The 25,534-nt window shown below is 36.3% G+C and overlaps 1 protein-coding gene across 2 annotated transcripts; it reads left to right on the forward strand.

Moving 5' to 3' along the window:
* Positions 1–478: 478 nt before the first annotated feature.
* LOC106668289 (cytochrome b reductase 1) lies at positions 479–24,377 on the forward strand. 2 transcript variants are annotated; one of them, XM_024230274.1, is made up of 7 exons: positions 479–904; positions 1,443–1,444; positions 2,891–3,111; positions 13,153–13,361; positions 16,312–16,481; positions 19,280–19,420; positions 22,610–24,377. In XM_024230274.1, exons 1-7 carry the CDS (start codon positions 494–496, stop codon positions 22,614–22,616), a joined length of 1,161 nt encoding a protein of 386 aa, XP_024086042.1. In that variant the 5' UTR covers positions 479–493; the 3' UTR covers positions 22,617–24,377. The 2 variants fall into 2 exon arrangements, with proteins under 2 accessions (XP_024086042.1, XP_024086041.1); XM_024230273.1 differs by lacking the exons at positions 19,280–19,420; positions 22,610–24,377 and adding an exon at positions 16,670–18,384.
* Positions 24,378–25,534: the final 1,157 nt, after the last annotated feature.

Raw genomic sequence — 25,534 nt, forward strand, 5'->3', positions numbered from 1 at the left:
ATGATTACCATCGCAATTGGGACGTTTACGAGTTAAACCGTGCCAGAACGTGATTGTACCGACCCTAACTTTTATAAAATATACGAATATAGATTGTAGACTTACTTATTTCTGATACTGAATTGATTGAAATTGTCAACAGGGAAAGTCAAAATAAATATAATTTTAAATAACAGCTCACAGCCTTGGGTCTTGAAGTTTTCTTATTATTCTATAATAATATTCTATAATTATTATTATTCTTTTTGTTAGGTCTTGGTTGAGCCAAAAATGTCAATGTCACGAGCGGGATTCGAACCCACGACCTGGGGGTAGAAATTTAACATCTAGTCATTAATTAAATATCTATTTAGTTAATTGTCTGTGCAAATTGTTTATTAATATTTGTCTATCTGTTGAATTTCTTATTTGTTCTATTCACTGTTAATTGTGGTTACAAATTTGTGGTTACCTAAACTTAATTTTAAGTCGTCTAATTCTAGTATTAGTTAACATGGAATCTAAACGTGAAAATATGGACATCATGTTAGCACTAGGAGAAGAAGAACTTCAAAACCTAAGTCAAGACCTGAAGGAAATTAGGGATCTCGGAGAAATTCTGACTACCTTACACGATGATCAAGCACAGCTCAATATTTGTAAGGTTCAGATTGCCCGAATGGACGGTATGTGGGATAAGTTTTGCACAGTATTCCGTAATACAAAGGAATATGCCAAATTGATTAATGTGGATACCCCCTCATTAGATACGCTAAGGCAAACGACAAAAGCCTACTGGTTCGAAGCTTTGTCCTTTCAAGAGTCATTATTTCGAAGGTCCCGCCAAATACCATTTCTACATACAAGGACGAATTCGACAATGTATGCCAGGAAAGGTCAAGTTCGCATGGTCAAGGTGCAGAACGTAAATTTATTTGTCCAGTGGTTAAATTGTCGCCTTAGTTCCCAAAAGGAGACAATGATGATGACTCTAAAATTTAATCATTAAATTTGGTGGGCGGTATGTTGTGGCCAACAATATTACAGTAATTATTTAGATGTCATGGGTTTGAGTTCTTTTGTTTTGTAGTCCTCTGGTCTGTGATCAGATGTTTGTGTCTGTCGCTGAACAAGTTCAATAGTGTCAAGACCGCGTTCTTTGTGCGCATGCGTGAACGATAACCTCTTGTTTTACGAAGTGTCAGTCCGGTGTTCAGTTTGGATAACCAGAAAATTACCAAACCCGTCGTGTCGTCTGCCTTAGACAAAATCCGCCATCGTGAAGGCACTTTATCTAACCGCCGCATGAATCATAAGAGAGGTTATATATCCTATCCGCTGACGTCAACTAGACATCAGGTAACAATCTCGTGCTGATACGTTGTGCTCGAGATTGCTCTTTTTATTATTGTTGTTGCCCGCCTGCCGCATCTACTGATTTGATAATTAAATTCTTCGCCAAGAAGTGAACTCAAATATTTTGGAACTTAAACTCTTGATTATTTATAAGATAATAAATTCATATGTAAATCAAATTTAGTTATAAAAAAATATTGTTAAATTAGATTAAAGTGCCGGCATCTATTATTATAATTTGTAAAGACTTAATAAATGTTGAATCCGGAATCTTTTGTTCTTATTTAATAATTAAATGTATACCAGCCCTACCGCGGATCCGAAATTAATTCAAGCATTTTGCAAAATTGTTCGGTCAACGTACATTTTGAAATGTTATTGTGTTTTGTTTCTTATTATTGTTATGTAGAATTAGTTTATGTATCATATTTGAATGTAAGAATAAAAGGATAAGGATGAGCCAATACTCATGCTGAGACTGTTGCTAGTCTGACTCCATTATTATTATTATTAGCCATACAAGCCTACGGGGAATTTTTAAATTATGGAATAAAATTCACAATTCTAATTAAAAAAAGAAACAGAAATAAATTTTATAATTTTATTAAATTTTATGCAATTTAAAATGGGAATTTTGTATGCATTTGGCCTTCCGAATTAAGAATTTTAAAAAGAAAAATTAAAGCTTGGATGGCATTAGGATAAATAAGATTACGAGTGAATGTTTGGAGTCAGAGCTTTATAGAAGATAGAAGGTTTGGATGTTAGGGCGTGAAATGACCTTAGCCGTTAAAACGCCCTTAAAAATTAATAATAATAATAAGCATAGATCAATTCGTTCTTAAAAATTCTCTCTCTCTCTCTCTCTCTCTCTCTCTCTCTCTCTCTCTCTCTCTCTCTTTCTATCTCTATTTTTTTTTACAGGGTTTGGCATCAGCAGAGGTTATATAAAGCCTCAGGGTGCCGGTATTTTTGAAAAAAAGCCCATTTGTAAGTATGTCGATTTCGAATGCAGGGCCGCTGGATTCGAACCCGGGACCTTTACCTTACAGTGATGAGCGCCGTGTCAACGCCTAAAACGTTGCGGCCACCGACGCCCCCTATATCGTCCTGTATTATTTATATACACTCTTGTATTGTGTATATATTGTATATTTTATATATGCATACAAATATTGTGCATAAATATTTGTACATTTATAAATAACCGAGTTATATACATGCTTATATTATATACATACATAAATATACAGTAAATATAATAAAATATACAGACTTATTAAAAACTATAATAATTGTAAATTATAATAACTATAACTCTCACTATCTTCTGATCCATTTTTTACGCAGTTTGATAGTCGTAGTTCACTCCTCACTGTATTTTCCACTTACATTATACAGTTGATTGATGCAAAAATGAAAAATACACACCAGGACAATCAGTACTGTAACACATTTTATATTTGAATTTTACGATCCATATTTCATATTTATACATATCTCATATGTTTCGCGTGGGTTTTAGACTTTTATTAATTGATATTTGTTGTTGCAGACACTATGACTCGGACGACGAGGACCTGTCCTGCGGGCACTGGTGCGAGTACGTTCTCGTCGTGATCCTTTCATCTGTCCTCCTGGTCGCCTCTCTCGTTCTCGTCCTCTTCTGGTGCCTGTACTACAGAAAAGGTTATGCCTGGAACGAAAATCCAAAGGTACAGTTCAACCTTCACCCGACGCTCATGGTCGCAGGGTTCATCTTCTTCAGCGGATTCTGTAAGTTTCGTCATTTTACGTTTTTTTCCATAACCATTAATACCAAATCGTTGCACGATCACTGTGGTTCGATAGAGCACAATCAACCAAATAATATATTATAAATAAAACCAAAACTTCAGGGGAAATCAACCACAGAAGGTATATTTTCTCAGTTTTAGAGCAAGTTTGAAATAAGTACAGGACACGGGTCGGCTTAAAACAATTCATTTAGTGTGTTCAAGCACGTATGTGGTGCGTGATCAGGGTTGACTTCCTTGATATAATGACAGTCCGACATGAAGCCAACTGGTGACCATTCACGCTCTCCGAGAGCGACGCATTACGACCATTCTGATTTGAAATGGAATGGATATTGCGTTATTAATGCCTAAACGAGTCCGATAACTGAAAATATTACAATAAATATTTCTAAGTTTAAAAAATCAGTTGAGATATACGGAAAGTTATTTTGTAATATCTCATATTTTAATGAGACACAGGATGTCCTTTTGTGCCTGCGGGTGTTTCCGAATTTTTTGAACATATTCAAAAAGCGTACCCCTGTGATATTTGCGCTTTATTGTGATTTTTTTGTAGTACACTTTATAGTGTTTTTTTGTCGTGTTTTTATGGAAATGAAAACGTTGGGATTATCGCTTTGCTGTGTAGTATCGGATAGTCTGCTAAATTTTCCAGGAGGTTAAAAAAACGCAAGAAGGTACGGGGCAGGAGTATTTGGTCCTGTAACTAAATACTCAGAACCCGTGGGAAAATGCACTCGTATCTGCCAAGCTGAGGTCCATTCAATTGTAAGATGTATCCAATTCGAGCTGAAAAAAAGGGTACAAAAACGAGAATATAGCTATTATGTCAGATAGCTAAGCAGCGATCAAAGCGCTATTAAAACTCCACTAGCTCAAAATGCAAGAACAAACTTAAGAAATTAGGCATGCAAAACAAAGTCAGCCTTTGCTGCGTCCCAGGGCATGTGGGACGGGCTGCTAGCCGCTGATAGAACCCGAACCCTTCTGTGGCATAGGAGTACAAAATATCGATGAACACCTCAGACAAAAGAATGAAAAGAAAACAACAAAGGGAACAATGTAACTCGCTCATTGGACACAAAAAATCCAAGAACCTCCTAACAAACGTTTTAAGGAAAGATGTAACAGGAAAAAAAGCGAATCTTAACAGCACACTGCAAACTAAATGGACATGTGAAGAAGACTGGCATAACTCAACACGGCAAGTGCAGATTCTGCAAAGAAGCAGAGGATACACCAAAACACCTAGTAACAAACTACACTTGCCCACAGGAATTTTGGGACAAATAACGTAACAGTAGAATTCAACTACTGAAATCGGGGTTTAACTAACGGTACATTAAATAAAACTTGGTATCATTCTTATATAAAGATAATATTTATTTAAAAATTTAGCAAGTTAAATAATATAAAAGGTATCCTTAAAAAAAGTACAAATACTACACTAATGTGAACAATGGCCTTGCATTGGGGTAAATCAGCTTTGTATGTTGTTTTTAACTTTAGGCCCGATTCTAAGTTCTCATCGATAAGCCGATTTCTTAATCTACTCTTGATAAAGTTCATGCTTGAAAATGATTGTTCGCGTAAATATGTATGGTTGGCCGCGGTAGCCGAGTGGTTAAGGCGTCAGACTCTCGGCTAGTAGATCCCGCGGTCGTGGGTTCGATCCTCACTGTCGCCTCTGGACTTTTTCTGACGCCTAAGGGGACCGGTGGCCGCAATTGAAAGAAATTGACAAGGCACTCATCAATGGAAGGGGCGGGATCGGAACTCAGCGACCCTGAATTTGGTCCCAACCCCCTTCAAAAATGAGTTTCTTCGATGGAAGAACACCGGTACAACAGGGGCTCAAGTTCACATTTGTGTTGCGAGCCCTCCCCCAAAATATGGAGCCGAGCCAGGGAGAAAGTACAACAAGCTGTACAGCTCAGCTGCTGTGCTCAGGAGGGAACTTCTCCAGTCCATGGCATCCATTGTAAAAAAAAACAGCAAACAATGTAAACCCAAATAAAGAAAGAACAGCAAACGCTAGTTTCTTCAGTTGATCATAATCATCCAGAGTTAAAAATCAACATATCTTTCCTCGCCAGATCTTTCAAAGCAGACCATTTGTGCTATAAACGTAATTCTCCAATAGCTGTAAATCGGTTTAAAGAAGCTCGAATTTTGAGCTCCGAAATTCTTTATTTTTTAAATCCAGCAACTGCATTTCAAAGCTGCCAATATCAATATTAAAGGGCAAAAAATTTCTGTTACCGTGGCATTCAGAGGTTTTTTTTAACAAAGGCTAGCGTCTCTTTGTTGTTTCTAAAGTCTTTGTACCTGGTGAGCAAATTTCTTTAGGTAATTTCTGCGCACAGAGTGCTTCCTGATGAATAATACAATGGTAAGTATCTCGTGATTAATTTTTTCTTTAAAAATAGCGACAATCCCATTTCTTGCACCTGTCATACTTTTCGCTTCATGTCTGCGCTAAACATTTAGTGAAAGCCAAGAAGTCAAAGAGCCGCATACGGCTCGCGAGCCGCGGTTTGCCTATCACTGACATAGACGAACAATTTTCAGTAACTGTTTTAACCTTTCTTCTAACATTTTAACCTTAACCGGAGATCACTTAGGTCATTATACACATTTGGTATGACACCCATTTCATTTATAAAAAAACGACGGAATATAAGCGTAAAGGTTTTAGCTCCCAGGATTTTAGATTCAACGTAGAAATTTTCTGCACGCTCAGTTTTAAATTCTACCATGATTCTATTTGAGTCTGTTCCTATCATGTTAATTAAAATTTTCTTACAAAACTGAATGGATGTAGAAAATATTATTTTTCCTAGTTTTATCGGGTGAATTTTGCCCGCATTCCTAGCGAGACTTTCTTTAGGAGAAATGTATCGATCTATGTCTTCAGGTTTGTTTCTATTTTAGAAAAGGGATTGAACATTTCCTTTTTGTTAGAGTCATTAGGTTTTAAAGAATGTTATTCCATGATTTTGATTTTATGTGATCTCCAAAAAGTGGGTCGCCGGGTCTTTTACCAGGCCTCGTGTTAACTGGTCACTAATGAGTTGATGATCAACGTGATAAATATCGGGGAGATCCGTCATCATGCTTATTCCTGCCATAATTATATTAATTATTGTTAGTCCAGTCACTCAGCTTATAGATTACTAGAAGAGAATATCGACTTATCAAAAAGAACTATGCCCAGACTCACGCTGGCTAGTTAACACGGTTGTTGATAAAGTGCGTCCTCACGCCTCGGAAGGTCGAAACACGACTGTTGTACAACAGGATGAATAATTTTGCCGGACAGAATGAAAATCGTCGGTGGAATGCTCGAATGTCCTTGCCCCTGGCTAAAAACGTAGGCATAAAACGGGGAAAATTTTCTGCAAACGTGGCCGGGAAAACATTGTTCGGACGGGCGCGTTGTGTCAATGTTCCAGTTTTTCCTGTGTACAGATCGCTCTTCGAAAAGTTGTATATATTTTTTGTATTCTTCCTTCACCTTTTATGTGTAGAGTTTCAAATCGCTCTCTGGCCATCCAAAAGTACATATGAAAACGATTTATTAAAGTATGATACCCACCAAAGGTTTCTCTATTTTGATTTATTTCATGAACTCAAATTTTTTCTTTTGTTTTGTGTTGCAGAAAGGACAACAGCCGCAGTACTTTCTTCCATTTCTTTCTCAAATTCATCTGTGCTTGAGGCCGTGTTGCATTTAATTATTTAAACTATAACTTGATGCAATACACTTTAACTTAATTAACAAAAAATAATAAACAATTAAAAATAATTAATAATTCTGTTCGCTACCGGTTCGATTAAGAAATGATGGTTGACAAGGCCGAATGCATCAGAGCAATATTATGTCTACGTCCCGCCACAACACACCCCAACTCACCCCAACACAACACGTCCGAACAGTGTGTCCTCGGCCTAACTGTAACTTTCCCGTTAGGCAAGGCCGTCCGGTCGGACGTTTCCTATCTTCCAGGCCGGTCCTAAAGAAACAAACTTACAACGGATTTTCACAATTAAAACATTAATTGTTAAAACTTACGGCTACCTTTCTTCCGACGGTATCTATTACCACTTGACCTGACAATTGAGATTTTCTTTCATTTTGTCTGGTACGTATAACCATCTCATTTATTTTAATTCTCAACAGAATTATGAGGTGGCTCTAGGTGTACCTTTACTTCCTTTTATCTCAGGAGTCTGAAGGCCCTTTCAAAAGCCACCTGTTATACATAAATATGTAAGGTGGAATGTCGAGTGGGGGTTTTAATTGCTGCAGAGGGGCAGGTATGCATTGCGCAGGTTATATTAAGACTTACAAGAAAACTTAAACAAACATGGTGTTTGTAAAAATCCAAGCGTATTACAAATAAAATCATATATAATTATTATTATACTACGTTTTTATTGACAGGGGCATCCGACAGCTTGGTCATTTCAGCCCAGAAGCACAAATACCGCTACACACTCTATACACAATTACACCAATAAATACATTCATTCCTATTGTTCACACTCATACTGTTTGGTAGATGGACTACTCGATATTACTTCATCTACCTATTCACTACAATATACTAATCTAATTTGGGGTCGATGGGGTATTTTTATAAAATTTCCGTCATCAGTCCAAGACACGCCCGCAACTTGAGGGGCGATGGAGAAGCTACCTCGCCATTAGCCCCGCCCCATTCACACCAACATACATTGATCGCACTCATTCTGTTTGGTAGATGGAGTGCTCGATATTCCTCCTTCTACCTGTTCCCTATAATAAACTAATCTAAATTGGGGTCGATGGGGTATTTTTATAAAATTTCCACCATCAACCCAAATCACATACACAACCTGACAGGCGATGGAGAAGCTACTTCGCATCAGCCGCTCCCATTCATACCGATAAATACATTAACTCATACAAGACATACAAATACAAAACACATAATTTTACAACTATATACAATAAAAAATTCCCATTTCCCCAAAAAGCGGACCCTGAAACTCGCCACCGTGTCCGAGAACCATTCTTGAATCCGGCGGCATGCCTACACGCTCTCTGTATGGAGCTAAGGCATGACACCCCTCTATATGTTGGACACATCGAGCAATCTTTTTCTGCATAAGGGGCACCTGCGCGGGCTTATGGCTTATATTATAACCGCGTATGGCCAATCCTCAGTCGCGTGAGAACGATCGCTCGTCTCCTGCTCAGGTTGTCTGAGGGCCATCTACCGCTCGTGCTCTTGACTCGCATATTACATTATTATTTTATAAAATGCTTCCATATCAAATAAACTGCTTAAAAATTTGGTTGTTAAAAGTTTAATTGCATACTTTCTTCCAAATAAAACACTTTTTGGAATTCAGCAAACACTTTTTAATTAGGTTAACCGGAGATCGGTGATAGTCGATATATGATGTTAATCGTGTATTTTGCTTTTCAATTGGGTAGTACTATGAAATCTTTTGCATAAAGAATTTTTGTTTCTGCAGTCATACAGAGACTGAAAAAAAGTTATTTTATAGGTCTGGGTTGTTTTATGAGAAACGTGCTTACTTTACCGTCCTCGGTGGTACTTTAAAGGACCTCTTATAACGAAATATTGCTTGCCAGGACGAGATTGCTATTAAGCAAAATTTTTAAAGACATCCTTCTTTCTTTCTCAGTTTTATTATCAAACAACAATTCTTTGTTAGTTATTCTCGGTTAATTGTCCATTTAAAAAAAAAGCGTAGGCTGGACAAACGACCCTCGTCCACTGTGCTTCCGTTTTAACCGAACCTGTACAATAAAGACAGACTGCCAGTGGCGGAATTGGACGTTTCCGCTTTGTTAAATTCAAACAACAGCTCTACGGGGCTGCCTGTTATTTCCACTTTCCAGCATCATCCGAGAGCCGAATGGGGAAAGTCTTGTACAACTGTCACCGATTAGTTAAGCCCCTGTGTTCAACTAATGGGACATTACACGTTCCCTATCGTTTCGCTATTATGGAACTTAAACTACAATGTAGTTACATCTTTATGAACTATGATCAGTATTAAATAGTTCAACAAATTTGGTCCTGTTTCGTAAATTCAATCTGACGTTTACATTGCCTTGTAAAGTTTATTTACAATAAATTAATTATTTTATTAACAGATTTTCTTTTCTAACCCAATTAATAATAGACAAACCTGCACGATTATATATATTTCTTAAGAGACAATGTGACCATCACCAAAATAACGAGAACGTTGACATGGCAATAAAAATATCCATTCAGCATCTAAACTTACAATTCAGTTGAATATATTATTTATATTTTGATTTTTTTAATTTTAGTCACGAAGCTACAACAATTTCGTTTATGCTGTTTTATAAATTAATAATGAAGATGTAAAAGGGTAAAATATAATACCGAGATGTAAATAAATTATAGGTACAAATGGCCAATGTAGGTTTTTTTTTTTTTTTTTTTTTTTTTTTTTTTTNATAAATACATTCATACACATAAATACATCCATACAGTACACTGATTCCGTTTGGTCGATGGAGTTCTTGATATTCCTCCACCGACCTATACTCAAACTATTCTAGAGTGGGGTCGATGGAGTACTTTTATAAATATTCCACCATCGACCCCGAACACACACTCATACGCTCTCAACGTTCGAGGGGCCATGATGACGTTATATTTCACCCTCACCTCTCGCCATTCACGCTAATAAATACATGCACTCAGACAAAACATATAGACACACAACACATTAGACATATTATATACAATAAATCTCAATTTCCCCCAAAAAGCGGAACAGGGGACCCAGAAACCCCCTGCAGTGCTCGAGTACCATTTTCAGATTGGATAGCATGCCTACCCACTCCCTGTAGGGAGCCAAGGTATGACATGTTTCCAGTATGTGGGACACATCTAGCAACCTTTCTCTGCATAAGGGGCTTTGGCCCAAGAGCAGGTGCCCGTGTTGCCGTTGTAGTTGATGGGCGTATAAGATAAAAATAGATAAGAAAGGCAGATGTGTAAAATTAATTCAATAATTAATAAAACAATAAAATGTCATTTGATAGTTAGACGAATAAATTACATAGCAGATGGAGCACGATATCATAAAAGTCCCTTATCATGAGGTCTTTTTGATTTCAAATGCCACTGGACGACGGATGAAAAATATTTCTTGGCGTGGCGAAATATCAGACTCTCATAATTGGACAAAATCAATGGAACAAGTTCCAAAAGATGAATGATTTTGGATAATACACTTTAAAAGTGGTAAAGAGCGGATGTTTCTCATAAGTCAATCATCGCTGACTAAGATAAACAGGCGATTCACACGGTTAACCGTAATTAGCCTTTCGCTTTGTGGTACCTTGCCCCACCGCTGCTTAACCCAGACATCAGGACGTCTGACAGGTGTTTTGTCAAATCGAGGGAACTTTAAAAGCTATAAATTTGTCAAATTAAGAGAAAATCTAGGTGCTTTTTACTGATTGTGTGATAAAATTGTTTTTGGGCACAAGGGCATTTCTATTTGATATGTGACACAAAGTTGATGAAAAAATGAGCTGGGGCTGAAAAAATCTAATACACAGAACAATGAAGTGTACAAGTAGATACATACGATTGAATACAATCGATAATAGAAAAGAATTATAAAGAGGAGAAAGGGAAAAAAGAAATATTGGTTTGAAAGAAAGGAACAAAGGCTAATGTGTTATTTCTAAATTGGATTTCCAATGAGAGTGTATTAACGATAATTATGAATTTCCTCGTTTTCGGTTTCCTCGTCAGGCTCGTGCTGAAATGCTACTAGGAGGTAAATATGTGACATTCTAAGCCCAAGGATGAAATCGACTTAAGAAAAAAATGTAATGAGTGAGGGCTGAACGCGGGTAATCTGGCCAATTGTGGTTTCACGTACTGTCATATACTGCTTGGAATTCTCATGTCTTAATAAAAATGATGGATAATACGACTTAAGTATACTCCTATGTTTTTTATTATGTGACGTTGGTAAGCTTGTGATCAACATGATTGATCTGCATCAGCAAGCTTTTTTTTAAAACAGTAATAGGAATCCATAGCCATCATTCACTGGCCAGTTTCAGGTTATGATTCAACCTCCATAGCTTTGCCAGAGACCCCTTAGTGTAGGATCTTGCAGCTTTTCATCTGCTAGTTGCAAGAATCTACACCTACATTGACCCTCACGAAAACAAAACTTGTTCTGCGGTATTCTCTGCATCCTGGAAGTATCTACACAGAGTTTCTTCTGAGTGCAAGTGCCTTCTAAGGTGCTACACCTTTATTCAGACCCATCCTGGATTTATCCCACCTTCCTTTACCAAACCATAAGTTCTCGTCGACCTCACTATATTTTCCAGCGACTTCAATTCAAATCTTCTATCCACTCTCTTAACCCCCGCTTATCTCTCAATGTCCTATACTTTCCTCGTCATAAAGTGTCCACACTTGAACTATCCTTCCTAGCTCGAGCCATAAATCTCTAAAATTCTCTTCCTTTGCTAAACCGTAAAGCTGTCCCCTTACCACTTTCCCTCCTTACAATTCCAACTCCCTCTAAACAGAGTCAACATAGTCCACAATATTATTAAATCCTTTCATTACCAATAATTTATAAGAAAGCTTGTTTCCTCCTTTTCTCGACTTTTAAGTTTACAGTTTGTGATTATGATCGCACAAGACAAATACTTTCAATTAATTAATCGTTATGTAAGGTATTATAATTAATTAATGTTTTTAGTTGAGATAAAAAAGTCAATGGCACGAGCGGGATTCGAACCCACGATCTTCGGCTTGATACGCCGCTGCTCTACCACTTGAGCTATCGTGATCTCGATCCACTCGGACACCAACTTCCCATCTCAACCGCACCTTTTGAATTTTCCTTCCTTTTTGTCATTTTTCAAATCTTTTTCTCAACCAATACCTTACATAAAGAATAATTTATTGAAAGATGTTATGGTCAATCGGACCACGTAATATAATGAATTTAATAAGTTAAATGAAGTCTTAACGAAAGCTCTCCGTGGCCATTTCGTTTGTCCCCGAGAATCGAATCCTGATTACACGACATTTCAAAAATGGCAAAAAGGAGGGAAAATTCGAAAGAAGGGTTGAGATGGGAAGTTGGTGTCCGAGTGGATGGAAGTCACGATAGGTCAAGTGGTAGAGCAGCGGCGTATTTAGCCCAAGATCGTGGGTTCGAATCCCGCTCGTGACACTGACTTTTTTATCCCAACCAATACCTTTCATAAAGATTAATTAATTGAAAGATGTTATTTGGTCAATCAGACCACGAAATCTAATGGATTTATTATTACTATTTTCCCTGAATTCTTATTTGTAGGATTTTTTTATTATAGGTTTTATTCAGTTCATTTCACTGTATGTTAACATCAAATCTTCATTAATTCAAGTGCTAGCTTTTTGAATATTTTAGAAAATTAGAAATTATTCAGAAAAGGTGGAAACAAAAATTGCTAGTTAGCATTTTAACAATGGAAAACAAGAAAATGAAATTGCCATTAAGTCCCATCTTCCACGCTTATATAACGCCTCGTTCACAACTAAGTGGAATTAGCAAGTTGCCCAGTGCCAATTGGCGATGTCCGGCCGGGGTTGTTACGCCAATTTTCCCAAGGAAGAATAACGTGCGATAAAGGAAACCACATACATTGTAAATCTCTGTAGAACGTTTACATAATTTTTGTAACGGTTGATTTACGCCCTTGTCGAAGAATTTTTCTGAAATAGTCGCCCGAGAAGAGAGAAGAAGGGTGTGGCCATTTTTTTTTTTCATTTAAATTATTCACCGGCTTGGCAAGTCTCCGAGGCCATTCTAGTTAAGCTTAAATACACCTTGAGGTCTCGAACGGTTTTCCCGTCGTTTCCGTCAACTCCGACCCATTTACAAAAATCTTTTGAAATCCAATGGACTAAACGGCTCGTCCTAATCTTTTCAGCTATGCTGCTGTACAGGATCAGTAGATGCTGCCGAAGGATCTACGTCAAACTGCTGCACACTGTGTTCCACGCCTTGGCGATACCCTGCGTCGTCCTCGGATTCATGGCGGTTCTCGACTCTCATAATCTAGCCGACCCGCCCGTTCCAAACTTTTATTCCATTCATTCTTGGATGGGGTTCGTCACAATGGGGCTCTTCGCACTTCAGGTAATATAAATTGTTGATTACATTAATAAAATGTAAGCATATAAATTGTAGAATAAAAATAAACATTTAACGTTTATGAAAATAGGAACACTTTATTAGTTTTATGAATACAAAAAGAAATTTAAACGTCAAAAATGTAGTAATTTATCAATCATTCCAGCAGTTTTGTCGTCCTTGATGTCCCGACACAGCTATTCTCGCTCTGCTTTCCATTTTGCTATTTTATATATAAATGTGTATATAGTGCCCGTTAATTAATGATTATTTAGAGATCGTGAGATGCGGTCTTGTGTGACGTGGATTTAGAAAAAACATTTTCTTCATTGTGCCAACGTTTCGAGCTTTATTGAGATCATCTTCAGGGCCTGAGATTTGTAAACATTGTTTAAATTATATAAATACATGCAAGATATGAGATCGAATTTATACAATGATGTACAAATAGAAATTTTAGGTATAATCAAAGTATTTGTACTCACTCAAAGTGTGAGTTTTTGTGTAGATTTTTTTTTTTTTTTAACGGGGGTTCGCAACAGCAGAGGTCGTAAACCCTCAGGGTGCGGTGTTTTTGAAAAACAGCCCATTTGTAAGTATGTCGGATTCGAATGCATGGCCGCTGGATCCATGACCTTTCAGTGATGAGTTTTCTGTGTATATGTTTCATTGTTGTGTGTCGTGTGAGAATGTTAGTGAGACATTAATGTTTTTTGTTTATGTATGTCGGATTTTGAAGGAGTGGGGCAGGATTGGAAAGAAAGATTGAAAATTTATATTCACTTCTTACATGTATTTGTAATGTAAACAATGTTTATAAATCCCAGGCCCTGAAGATGATCTCAATAAAGATCGAAACGTTGGCACGATAAAGAATTTTTTTCTAAACCGACATCACACAAGACCGCATCTCTCGATCTGTACAGAATCATTATGAATAGATTTTGCATTAAAATATAGTGAGAGACTATGCGGACCCGGAGGTAAATGTTAAGGTTGGGGTTTATTGATCAGTAGAAACACATCAAACCCTATACATGATTGAATGATTAAATTCCACCTTCGAGGTTAACCCCAATGATCAAATATTAAAGGCAATAAAGAAGGTAAGGTAGTAAACATACACAACAATACAGACGAAAAATCAAATAAATATTGCACCCAAAGAAGTAAAAGAAAAATACGGCTTTCACTCTACTTAAGTGGAGTGGAAAAGGAAAGACAAACTCGTAAAAAGTGAAAAAGTTCTTTATCAGCAATGAACAAACTCCTTGACAAGAACTCAAATAAAATTTTTATGTGGGAAGCTATCGACCAAAATGAACAGGCTCAACTCCTTGTAGGATGAAAGTAAAATGAGCAAAAACGATCAGATATTTCCTGACTCGCCACAATATCCAGTCAGCAAATGAGAATTGCTACACATTCTACATCTATCCTTACTGTATTGTACAAAACAATAAAACAAACATTTCACAATGTAGACGTACGAATTGCATGAAAAATATTCGAGGTGTCGGAATGATCTGCATGTGTTTTACAACTTATAATCTAGAACTGAAGGAATTTGTATTTATTTTCAGAACGAAACGTATTTTTGTGGACATTATCCACTTTTATTTCCGCCTTTATTTTCATTCCTACAGCTTACCAACTTCCTACAGACCCATCAGCCTTCTTCCTGCAATTTCCAAAATTCTCAAAAGACTCATTTTAAAGCGATTAATCCCCATTGTAGGTACTCATAAAATAATTCCCTCTCAACAATTCGGCTTCAGTCCACATCAGTCTTTGATCCAACAAGGCTTCAGAATCTTCAACACCATCCCCTCCGCTCTACAGTACAAAGAGTATTGCTTGAAGCACAGGCTTTTTATAAGGTCTCGCACCGCTTTATAAACTTAACTCATGCAAACCTACCTGACTGCCCGCTGATTCAGAGTGACGTACGGCAACGAGTCCTCGAAAATCAGACAAGATGGTGTCCCTCAAGTCCCAACCTTTATATCAACTATACTGCTGACCTACCTACACACCCTCATCCGATCATCACCGCCTATACGGACAATACCTTCATTTTGTCCTCTAACTCCAATCCTGCCCAAACTCCAGGAACATATTGAGCTGATCGAAGACTGGTGGAAAAAGAGGAACTCAAGAATGAATGAAGAAAACTGTACTCATCGTACGTATAGAAAAAACAGTCTTGACCAAAGATACGAACTTCCATTCATGTCAAATTCTTAGGAATGTCCTTAGACAGCAGACTAACGTCGAACCCGCACCATACGGAGTGGAACTGTGGGTTCTGCCAAGCCATCCAACATCCAGCCCATCCAATCTTTCCATCCTTTAGATCAAAAGTCCTCGGACAAATCGTCAAAACTCCTTGCCTCGTCACTAACCTCACTATGCACAATAACGTACCTACCTTCACAAAAACGTAAAATGCGTTCTACACAGTGTTTCTTCTGTCTGTGCTACTATCTGGGTCATGTGCTTTCTTAAGTGGCGTGTGGAACTCTGGAGTTTGCCAAACTATCCAACAGCCAGCGCATCCAATCCTTCCAATCAAAAGTCCTTAAACAAATGGTCAAATCTTCTTACTACATCACTAACCTCACTTCCCACAACGATCTCAACATTCCTTTACGAATACGAACTGATTCCGTTCCCGATTCCAAAAGTTTCACACCAACCTCTCAATCCATCCTAACCCTACTGCTCGAGCCCTCTCTTCACATTTTCATCCCGATAACCGGCCTGGAGACCCTTACCCCTTATCCCTCTCACCGAGTGCCATCATTGGCTGGTTGCTCACGATATGTGTCTCCGCCCTCCGGGTACATTTGTAGTAAATACGAATATTCATAGGCTATAAATAAATTTAAAAAAGTATTAAAATGGAAAATTTGTGATGCCTTTAAGAAAGCTGAATGTTTTATTTTATTTTCAGTTTGTCGTTGGCTTCTTCAGTTTTCTTCTGCTGATGTGCTGCGACAGCTCGACAGCCAACTTCAGAGCATCCCTCGTTCCGATCCATGCTACATTCGGCCTCACTACATTCGTGCTAGCGGTAGCGACCTGCCTGACAGGCCTGTCGGAAGAGGCGTACTTAAATTTTGGGTAAATATGACCATTTTTCAAAATCATGCACAGGAGATAGTCACTTGACCGTTTGGGCCTATGTGCAAGGCCGTTTTTCTTTTTCAATTTTTCCTTTTTTCCCCATTCACCCGACCGACAGATCACAACCTTTGTTTTAACAACTGACACTTTTGCCAAAGTTGAGCCAAAATGTGAATTTTTCGCAGTTCCCAATTGACGCTAACGGACGAAGTGATAGTGATGAACACGCTGGCGATGGTACTCGTTGCGACAGGCATCTTCGTCATCGTCGTACTCCGGAGGTCCAACGACCTGAGATATTTCGGGAGAATTCTCGTACCCGACAGAGAACTGTGATTTTTCTTCAACCCGAAAATCATTTTCTGAATAATTTCAACCTTCTCTTGTGAAGTCACCGATTTTTGTGTAACAACTTTTTTTCGACTTTTTCCTCCAGAAATAATAACAAGGTTTTATATCCGTTTATGCCAACTGTTGAATAGTTGTACAAGAAGGCATTAGGTGTTTATGGTACCTGTCATAATTGAACAAAACTGGGACCATTATTTATTTTTTCTGAGAAAATACTTGGCTTTTATTTTTACATGTCGCCATGTTTATTATGGAAAAATTGGCATTATTATATTTTAATATAGCTATAATGAAATTTTGGTAAAGTGCAAGCAACAACGAACAAAATACTCCAGACAATTTTTTATATTATTTTCTAACGCTTTTAAGTGATATTTCTATCAAGTTTTATTAATATTTCGAAAATGTTCAAATATTGCACTGTAGTAATAGTTTAAATTAGCGACAAGAGGGAGTTTCTATAATAAAACCTATCGTTTGGTAAAATTGCGGTGTTATGAATTTTTCTTAGTTAGGAAATATCAGTTTATTTTTAAAAAACATTTCACTTGTGCCACTTCTCTCGAAGTAAGTCAAATCTCTAGGAATATTTTTGATTATTTTTGTAATTCTTTTTTTATATTTTTAAATTTATTTAAGCCGATTTGTTTTAATAGTGAGGGTTATGGGGGAGACGATGTGCCTTGTGATACTTGAAAACATTGCTGTTCAAATGCTTTTGAAAAATTCGACCATCGATAATGCTTAGAGTTATTTTTAAAAATTAACATTAATGTTTCATGCGTTATGCTTTGATTAATATTGGATGTTTAGTCTACACAAAACCGGCTCAAACTTTGTTGTATAATCATGAGTCAACAATGTAGTCAGATAAATTACAAAAGACATAAAAGTTGTGCGCAAAATACATATTACGTATAATACAGAAAGAGAATAAACTAAAAAAATAATATTTTGCAAATTCATATAGTTAACTTTCTCACATCAGGTATTATTAAGAGCATTAAAATTATTATTTTTTAATAAACAAAATAAGCAAAGCAAACCACAGTAATAATTGAAATGATTTGAGTTTTACAGGATGTCTTAATCGAGATATCACTGACTTTTTCTCTTTTGCTAAAAGTTGCCTTTAAATAAATGACAATAATGATGCTGTTTTTCCTCTTTTCAACTCTATTCAAATATTTTTTTTAAAACCTTCTTATTTTATCTATAGTTCAATTTTGTTCGTGCTTGCTACTGTTGTTCTTCAGTGTGCTTTTATGGATGTGTTCAATTTTGTAAAAGGAATTTTTATTAATAGAGTACATTAGCACATGTTTTATAATTGTTAAATATCATAGTCTCTTTATTCTTGATTTTTATCATGTTAGGCTTAAGTTTCACATAAAACTCGCTAGGCTTGTTTGCCCAATGTTGTGTAACAAATCGATGTATGTATTATGAAAAGACGGAAGTTATGTGTAATATATAAAAGGATTAATTATATTGCAAGCCAGTACTTTATCTGTTCTTTTTGATATAAATACATGTAATTTTTGGCCTATAGTGTTTTTAGTTTTTCTTGACAAGAGCCTGACATTTTATTTGAGAAAAATAAAAAAGGTAAGAAGACACCGAACAAATAATAAAACGCTTTTTGATTACTTTTTATTTCGTTTTTCACATTGCACCGATCACTTTTTGCTTTCCTTTTTTTTAGTTTAAAATAAACAACTTTCACACAATTTAACTTTTTTCAAATAAATGTACCATTAAGTGTGCTTTTGTCTGCATAAGCACCAATCAATATTATGCTTTCCTTCATCTGAAAAAAAAAAAAAAAATAATTTGGCATGTCTGGGAAGCAAGTGTTTTCTTTTATTTACAAAAAAAATCTATATTAAAAGAAAAGATTAAATATATTTAAATAAAATAAACTGGCGCTTTTTGTATAAATGCGTTTCCAAATTTTATATATTATACAAGCTTCTTGATCACATACAATTTTCTTTACTACAAGGGGAGTGCTTTTGCTTATATTGTAATTTGATGGCCAAAAAAATTCAAAGTGCACTAAATGTCACTATATGTCTGAACACATTTTCGTATTGAACACCGTTTTATGTCTATTGTTTTCACATCTTGTTAATTCTCTCTGACGAAAAAAAAAAACATGTCAACCACAGTGAATGTATTCCTTCTATAATTTCTGTCTTTTGGCTTTAGTTTCATCTGAATGCGGCTTCATTAACGGATATCTCCTCGGACAAAAATATTCGAGATGATTCTCTTCAACTGTGTATAATATGTAAATTAATTCTTTGAATAAACAGGACTTTGGATTGTTTATATAGATCAGGATGTTTTTTAAATCAGTGCATGTTCAACTAAAATCTATTGTGTTTTTTTATTCATTTTCAAACGGTTTTAGTGATTTTGGTTTTTTGATTTGTTTCTAGGATTAACTATACTCTATGGCCTGAAGAAGGAATCATCATGAATGCACTTGCCATGGTTCTAGTCGCATTAGCCATCTTGGTCTCGTATGCTGTACGAAGGGAACCCCTTCGCGTCAACTCTACTTGCTATGTATCAGAAAGGTATATTCTTCATTATATAAACAAAAATATTAAATTAATAGGTTAATTATTATAAACCTTTTTTAACAGTCTGTTCAGGTTTTGCAATATTAGAACAACTACAAAACTAATTTATCGATAATTAACCTTCCTTGGAAGGTGTTAGTATTTTAAACTACAATGTACAAACATAATGCCATCCTGTGTTCCTCTTTTATGGAAATATTAGTCATTCTCATTCCTAAAGCGCATAAACCCTACCAAACATTCTCCTACAGATCCATCAGCCTTCTTCCTGTGATATCCAAAATCGATTCCGTAAAATCCATTAGATTTCGTGGTCCGATTGACCAAATAACATCTTTAATATCTTTCAATTAATTAATCTTTTTGTAAGGTATTGGTTGAGATAAAAAAGTTAGTGTCACGAGCGGGATTCGAACCCACGACCTAAATACGCCGCTGCGAGCTATCGTGACTTCGATCCACTCGGACACCAACTTCCCACCTCTACACCAGACACCCATTATTAGAAATGGGGACTGACTACATGATCCCGGAACAATCTTCACAACTTCCTATAAAGTCTCAACGGACTATAAAGGAGAGGAAGAACACAGGAGAGCATCAGATACAATGATATGGTACACAGATGTCACCAAAACAAACGAAGGAACCGGATCAGGCATTTACTGTACAAGCCCAAAATATGAGCAATCGAATTCATTAGGGAAGTACACTTCGGTCTTTCAAGCGGAAATACATGCCATCAACGCTTGTGCCCTGGAAAATCTTAAAAGAGGGTACACTGACAAAAAATCCTCGTAAGATCAGACAGCCAAGCAGCTATTAAAGCATTAGCATGTAAAAGAATCACATCAAAACTAGTCAGTGAATGTATCCAAAATCTCCAAAACCTGGGGAAACAACACAACCTGATGATGTCTTGGGGCACAAGGAGATTTTGGATAACGAGAAAGCAGACAGACTGGCCAGAGGAGGATCTGCAAGACCATGCATAGCTCCGAACCTATCCTTGGGATAACAAACACAAATATAGAATCCTCCATCTCAGAATGGATCCAAGAAAACAAAAGGAGAAGTGGAAAAACTCTAGTGGTGCTAGACATAGTAAACGTATGATGAAACAATCCTCACCGAAACTGGCAAAAACACTGCTGCCATTGGAGAAGGCCAAACTCAGAGGAGTGGTAGGACTATTAACCGGTCACTGGTATCTGAGAAAACATCTACATAACATGGGTATATACAGCGATGACCCCATTTGAAGATTATGTAATGAGGAGGAAGAAACGCCACTCATATCATCTTCGAATGCGAAGCAACAGCTCAATGGAGGTTTAACCTAACGTATGGAAAAGACTTAGGGAATCAAATTGCAGCAGCAACAGTCAAGGACCTAATACTTCTAAGAAAAAGGATTGAGTCTATTGACTGAACTAAGGAACTAGGAAGGTACAATAAGCCAGAAGGCTGCAGTGCCTGTGGAATACAAACCCCCCTTCCTAGTATCCTTTCCACCATACCATACCTCTACACACCTGTCGAATTTTCCCTCCTTTTTGCCATTTTTCAAATGTCGTGTAATCTTTTCGATTATCGGCAACAAATGAAATGGCCACGAAGAGATTTAGTGAAGATATACTTCATTTTGCTTATTAAATCCACTAGACTTCGTGGTCCGATTTACTAAATAACATCTTTCAATTAATTAATCTTTATGTAAGGTATTGGTTGAGATAAAACAGTCAGTGTCACGAGCGGGATTCGAACCCACGACGGCTAAATACAAGTGGTAGAGCAGCGGCGTATTTAGCCGAGGTCGTGGGTTCGATCCCGCTCGTGACACTGACTGTTTTATCTCAACCAATACCTTACAAAAAGACTTCTTAAAATGTTTAATCATCCTAGATTAACATCATATATCAGAATTCTCAACAATTATGTTTTCCATCCTCGTTATTCCACAATTCAGCAACGTTTCAGAATTGACACAATTCCCTCTGCTTTAGAAAACAAGAAGTTTTGCTTGGATGCGTTCCTAGATGTAGCACGATATTGTCCGGCACCTAGGCATCCCTTATAAACTTAAATACTTCCTACCCACCCCCTACTTAACTCGTCAGTGCTTCAGAGTGGGGTGCTGCAACTAGAACCCAAATATCATCCTAATACAAGCTTATGACCCCCCCAACATTTATATGTAGACTTTCCTACATCTCAACTCATAACATTACTACTTATGTGTATAAACATGATCGATTCTGTTTTCTAACCCGAATTCTATCCAAGCAACCTACAACATGTAAAAACGCTATGAGTTTATCAAAGATTAGTGTCAAATCGGAATAAGGAAAAATGTACCCAATGTTACATTGTGTGCCTTTCCTTCCACACTATGTACATCAACAAGGAGCTACCGACTTCCATTCAAGTCAAACACTTAGGCAGCAGATTGACGTTGAATACCACCAGACTTGGGCAGCAATTTAACAGAAGATTTATACAATTAGGAAGACTTCTAGATTGCCTTGACTATCAACATTAAACTAACATTCTACAAGACTTCATTGCGACCTCTTTGGACGTACTGAGCTGTGGGGTTCTACCAAGCCATCGAACATTCAGCGCATCCAATTCTTCCAATCAAAAATCCTCAGGCAAATCGTCAAAGCTCCTTACTACGTCACTAGCCTCTCTATCCACAACGTTCTTTTTGTCAACGAACTGATTCCGTTCCCGATTCCAAACGTTTCACGCTAACCTCTCGATCCATCCTAGCCCTACTGCTCGAGCCCTGTCTACACATTCCCATCCCTAGAACCCGCCATGTCGCCTTAATCGACGATGGCCTCGAGACCTTCCTTGCCACTTAACCCGTCACACTCAGTGCCCGCATTTGGTTCTGGCATTTGTGTTAGTGCTGTGACCTTGTGAAGAAATGTACTATGATCACATTTGTAATATATGTATATATAAATTCAAATCAAAAGTCCTTTGACAAGTCGTCAAAACTGCTTACTACTAAAACCCTATAACCTCTCTGTCCTTAATAACCTGAACATATCTTTTGATCCCGCTTCCAAAAGTCCACACCTATCTTTCGATCCATTCTAACCGTACTGCCATTAATGTTTATTACTGTTATGTTACAGCACAATCTTTTCAAGGGTTCGTTTTGTTTTTCAGGTTATAGGGAAAGGTCGAGCCGTTGGGGGAAGCTCCACCGGCCAGGTTCTAACAGCCTCATAGGACAAGAAAACAAATCAATCACCAGAACCAGTTCAGACAGATTACATTTGCGATGGGGGGGAGGGAAGAGGGCAATCAGGGGATTTACATAAGTTTTGATCAGACGATCTCGCTTGTCGCGCATTCCATTGGGAAAGATACTTTTTTTCGACTGGGCTGCTTGATGGTGTGAGCTGCAAGGGAGAAACGAGCGAACTGCACTCGGGTGGGAGAAAAATTGCGTATCTCTTCAACAAATTGAGACAATCCGTTAGACTTGTAGTGCAGGATAAGAAATTTAAAATGAAATTATCAATTTATCACATGTTTTTTAAACGCCACAACTTGTAATTTATTAATTTTTAAGGAAAATCAATTGAATTTCAATTAAAAAATAAAAAATGTAAAAAAAAAATAAAAAATTTAAAAAATAAAATAAGAAGAAGAAGCCGTGTTTTACTTGCTCAGTGTGTCATTAGACACAAAAGCCCTATTTATTGGCAGAATAAAGTTTTAAAAAGTTGAACACCTCAATAAAAACAAAATTTAGAAATCGTTATTTCATTTTTATAATCGTTTAAGCTTGAAGCTCATTATTTTATTGTCTATTGTCATTCTTGTATCTTCTTTGCTGGTTAATTCTTATACCCTGAGTATTTGTTTTATAATATAGTGTAAGAAATTTTGTCTAATCATTTCGTAAAAAAAATCAAAGAAGATTTTATGACTTTGTGATCAGTTGAGTTTGGGAGGCGCCCAGAACACGCAAAGACTTTTTGATACAGTATTAAAAGCCATTTAATTTTATACTTTTCCACAGTCGTTAGCAAAATGTCCCTTTGTGGGTTTTTCTACAAACAAAAAAAAAACCCACAAAAATGTAACAATTTCTATTGTAAGTAGAATAAATTGTATATTTATAGGAATGAAATGATACAAATTATATTATATACATAAATATATATGAAATTATATATTAATCTCAAATTTTTTTATACTCAAGATGTGTTGTGAACCACTTTGTGTGAAGCCATCGATCGATATTTGTAAGCTATGTTCAGAGACGAATTTTACTAACTAGTTAGCCAAATTCAACAAAACAATTTTTGTTTTATTGGCCGGCCAAGCTCGTTTTGTATTGAATAATTGTCTGTGTCTGAGGACGAAAAATAATCCCAAATTTAAAAAGGCACCGAATCAATTTTTTTTCTGAATTGTAGAAAATTTTATATGGCCCATACAAAGTTGTGTTCATCTTATTTCGAAAAAAGGACCATTTCTCATTTATTAAAGAAAAATAGCTCTAATAGATGGAAAAAAATAGCAAGGTAGATTTGTGTGGAATCCTTTTCTAGAAAGGATTTAACTATCGATAAACTTTTCAATTATTCTGCATGTGATACTCTCTGTTAAATAACATTAAAAAGTAAACTTTAAAAATTAAATCGAATGATTGTTTATTATATTAAAATAGTTTAAAACTCAGGATGGAATTTACAAAATACAGATTGAGACTAAATTTTGTTGATTGATTTGTAGATTTTAATGATTTGTTTCAGCAGGAAAAAAGTGTAAATAACCTAAATGAAATGGACAAAAAAATATTAAGAAATTATTTTATTGTTAAACTGGAAAACAAGTTTTTATTTATAAGATATGAATGTTATGCGTTGTGTATATCTATAATTAATTGTTTGAGGAGAAATAAAAATGTATAAAATGTGAACTCCTACTTTAATGTCCTTTCCTATTTTCTTATAAAATGTACATTAAAAAACCTGTTTCCTTTTTTGAACTTTTGAAAAGGTAAAGATTCTCCCTATTTTGTTAAAAACCCAATATCTATTGAATTATGTATTTCTAAATTCTGTTCTATTTTTAGAATCACGTTTTTTTTCAACTATTTTTCTGGTATCCTGGGCTGCCTGTCCTTTCAGGTTTGGTCCAAGATTGACAAAATAACACTCAGTACAATCACTGAAGACGGCAAAATGCGTCTTACAAACAAAACCAGCAAGCATAAACGAGCAGATCAGGATGATTAGAATTTATAAAAGACCCAAGGAAAAATTATTACCTCGGTGACCTCAACAAAGGCTCACATTTTCATGGAATTATTCTATATTTGAAAATTGTGACTTCTTATGCATTTTCAACTATTTTCACCAATAAATAAAGCCTTTTCCTTCAATAAACTAATTATAAAAACGTATGTTTTGTTAATAAAAATAAGCATACAAATTGAAAATTTTATTTATTATATTATCAATGTAAATCTTAATAAATTCTCTAGTTCTAGTGGTCCGCTTGACCAATTAATATATTTCAATAAATTAAGATTTTTAGTTGAGTCAGTGTCACGAGCGGGATTCGAACCCACGATCTTCGGCTAGATACGCCGCTGCTCTACCACTTGAGCTATCGTGATTTCGATCCACTCGGACACTTCCCATCTAAACCCCACCTTTTGAATTTTCCCTCCTTTTTGCCATTTTTCAAATGTCGTGGAATCTATTTGATTCTCGGAGACAAATGAAATGGCCACGGAGAGCTTGAGTGAAGGTATACTTCATTTTTACTTATTAAATTCACTAGTGTTAGAGGGCCGATTGACCAATTAATATATTTCAATTAATTAAGGTTTTTAGTTGAGATAAAAATTGAAAAATGGCAAAAAGGAGGGAAAAGTTGACTTTTTTATCTCAACTAAAAACCATAATTAATTTAAGTAAATTTTAATGTTGATGAAGAAGAAATCGACCATGACGATTAATGTGTTTGGGATGTGGTTTCTGGTCAGGTAGAAAAAGAATTAGATTCTATGACCATTTGCTAAGTTTTCGGCATTTATAAGACCATCATCAGGGCAGCATCCCATTTCTC

Source organism: Cimex lectularius, unplaced genomic scaffold (genome assembly GCF_000648675.2).
Source record: "Cimex lectularius strain Harlan isolate CLEC.00 unplaced genomic scaffold, Clec_2.1 scaffold2, whole genome shotgun sequence".
Lineage (NCBI taxonomy): Eukaryota > Metazoa > Arthropoda > Insecta > Hemiptera > Cimicidae > Cimex > Cimex lectularius.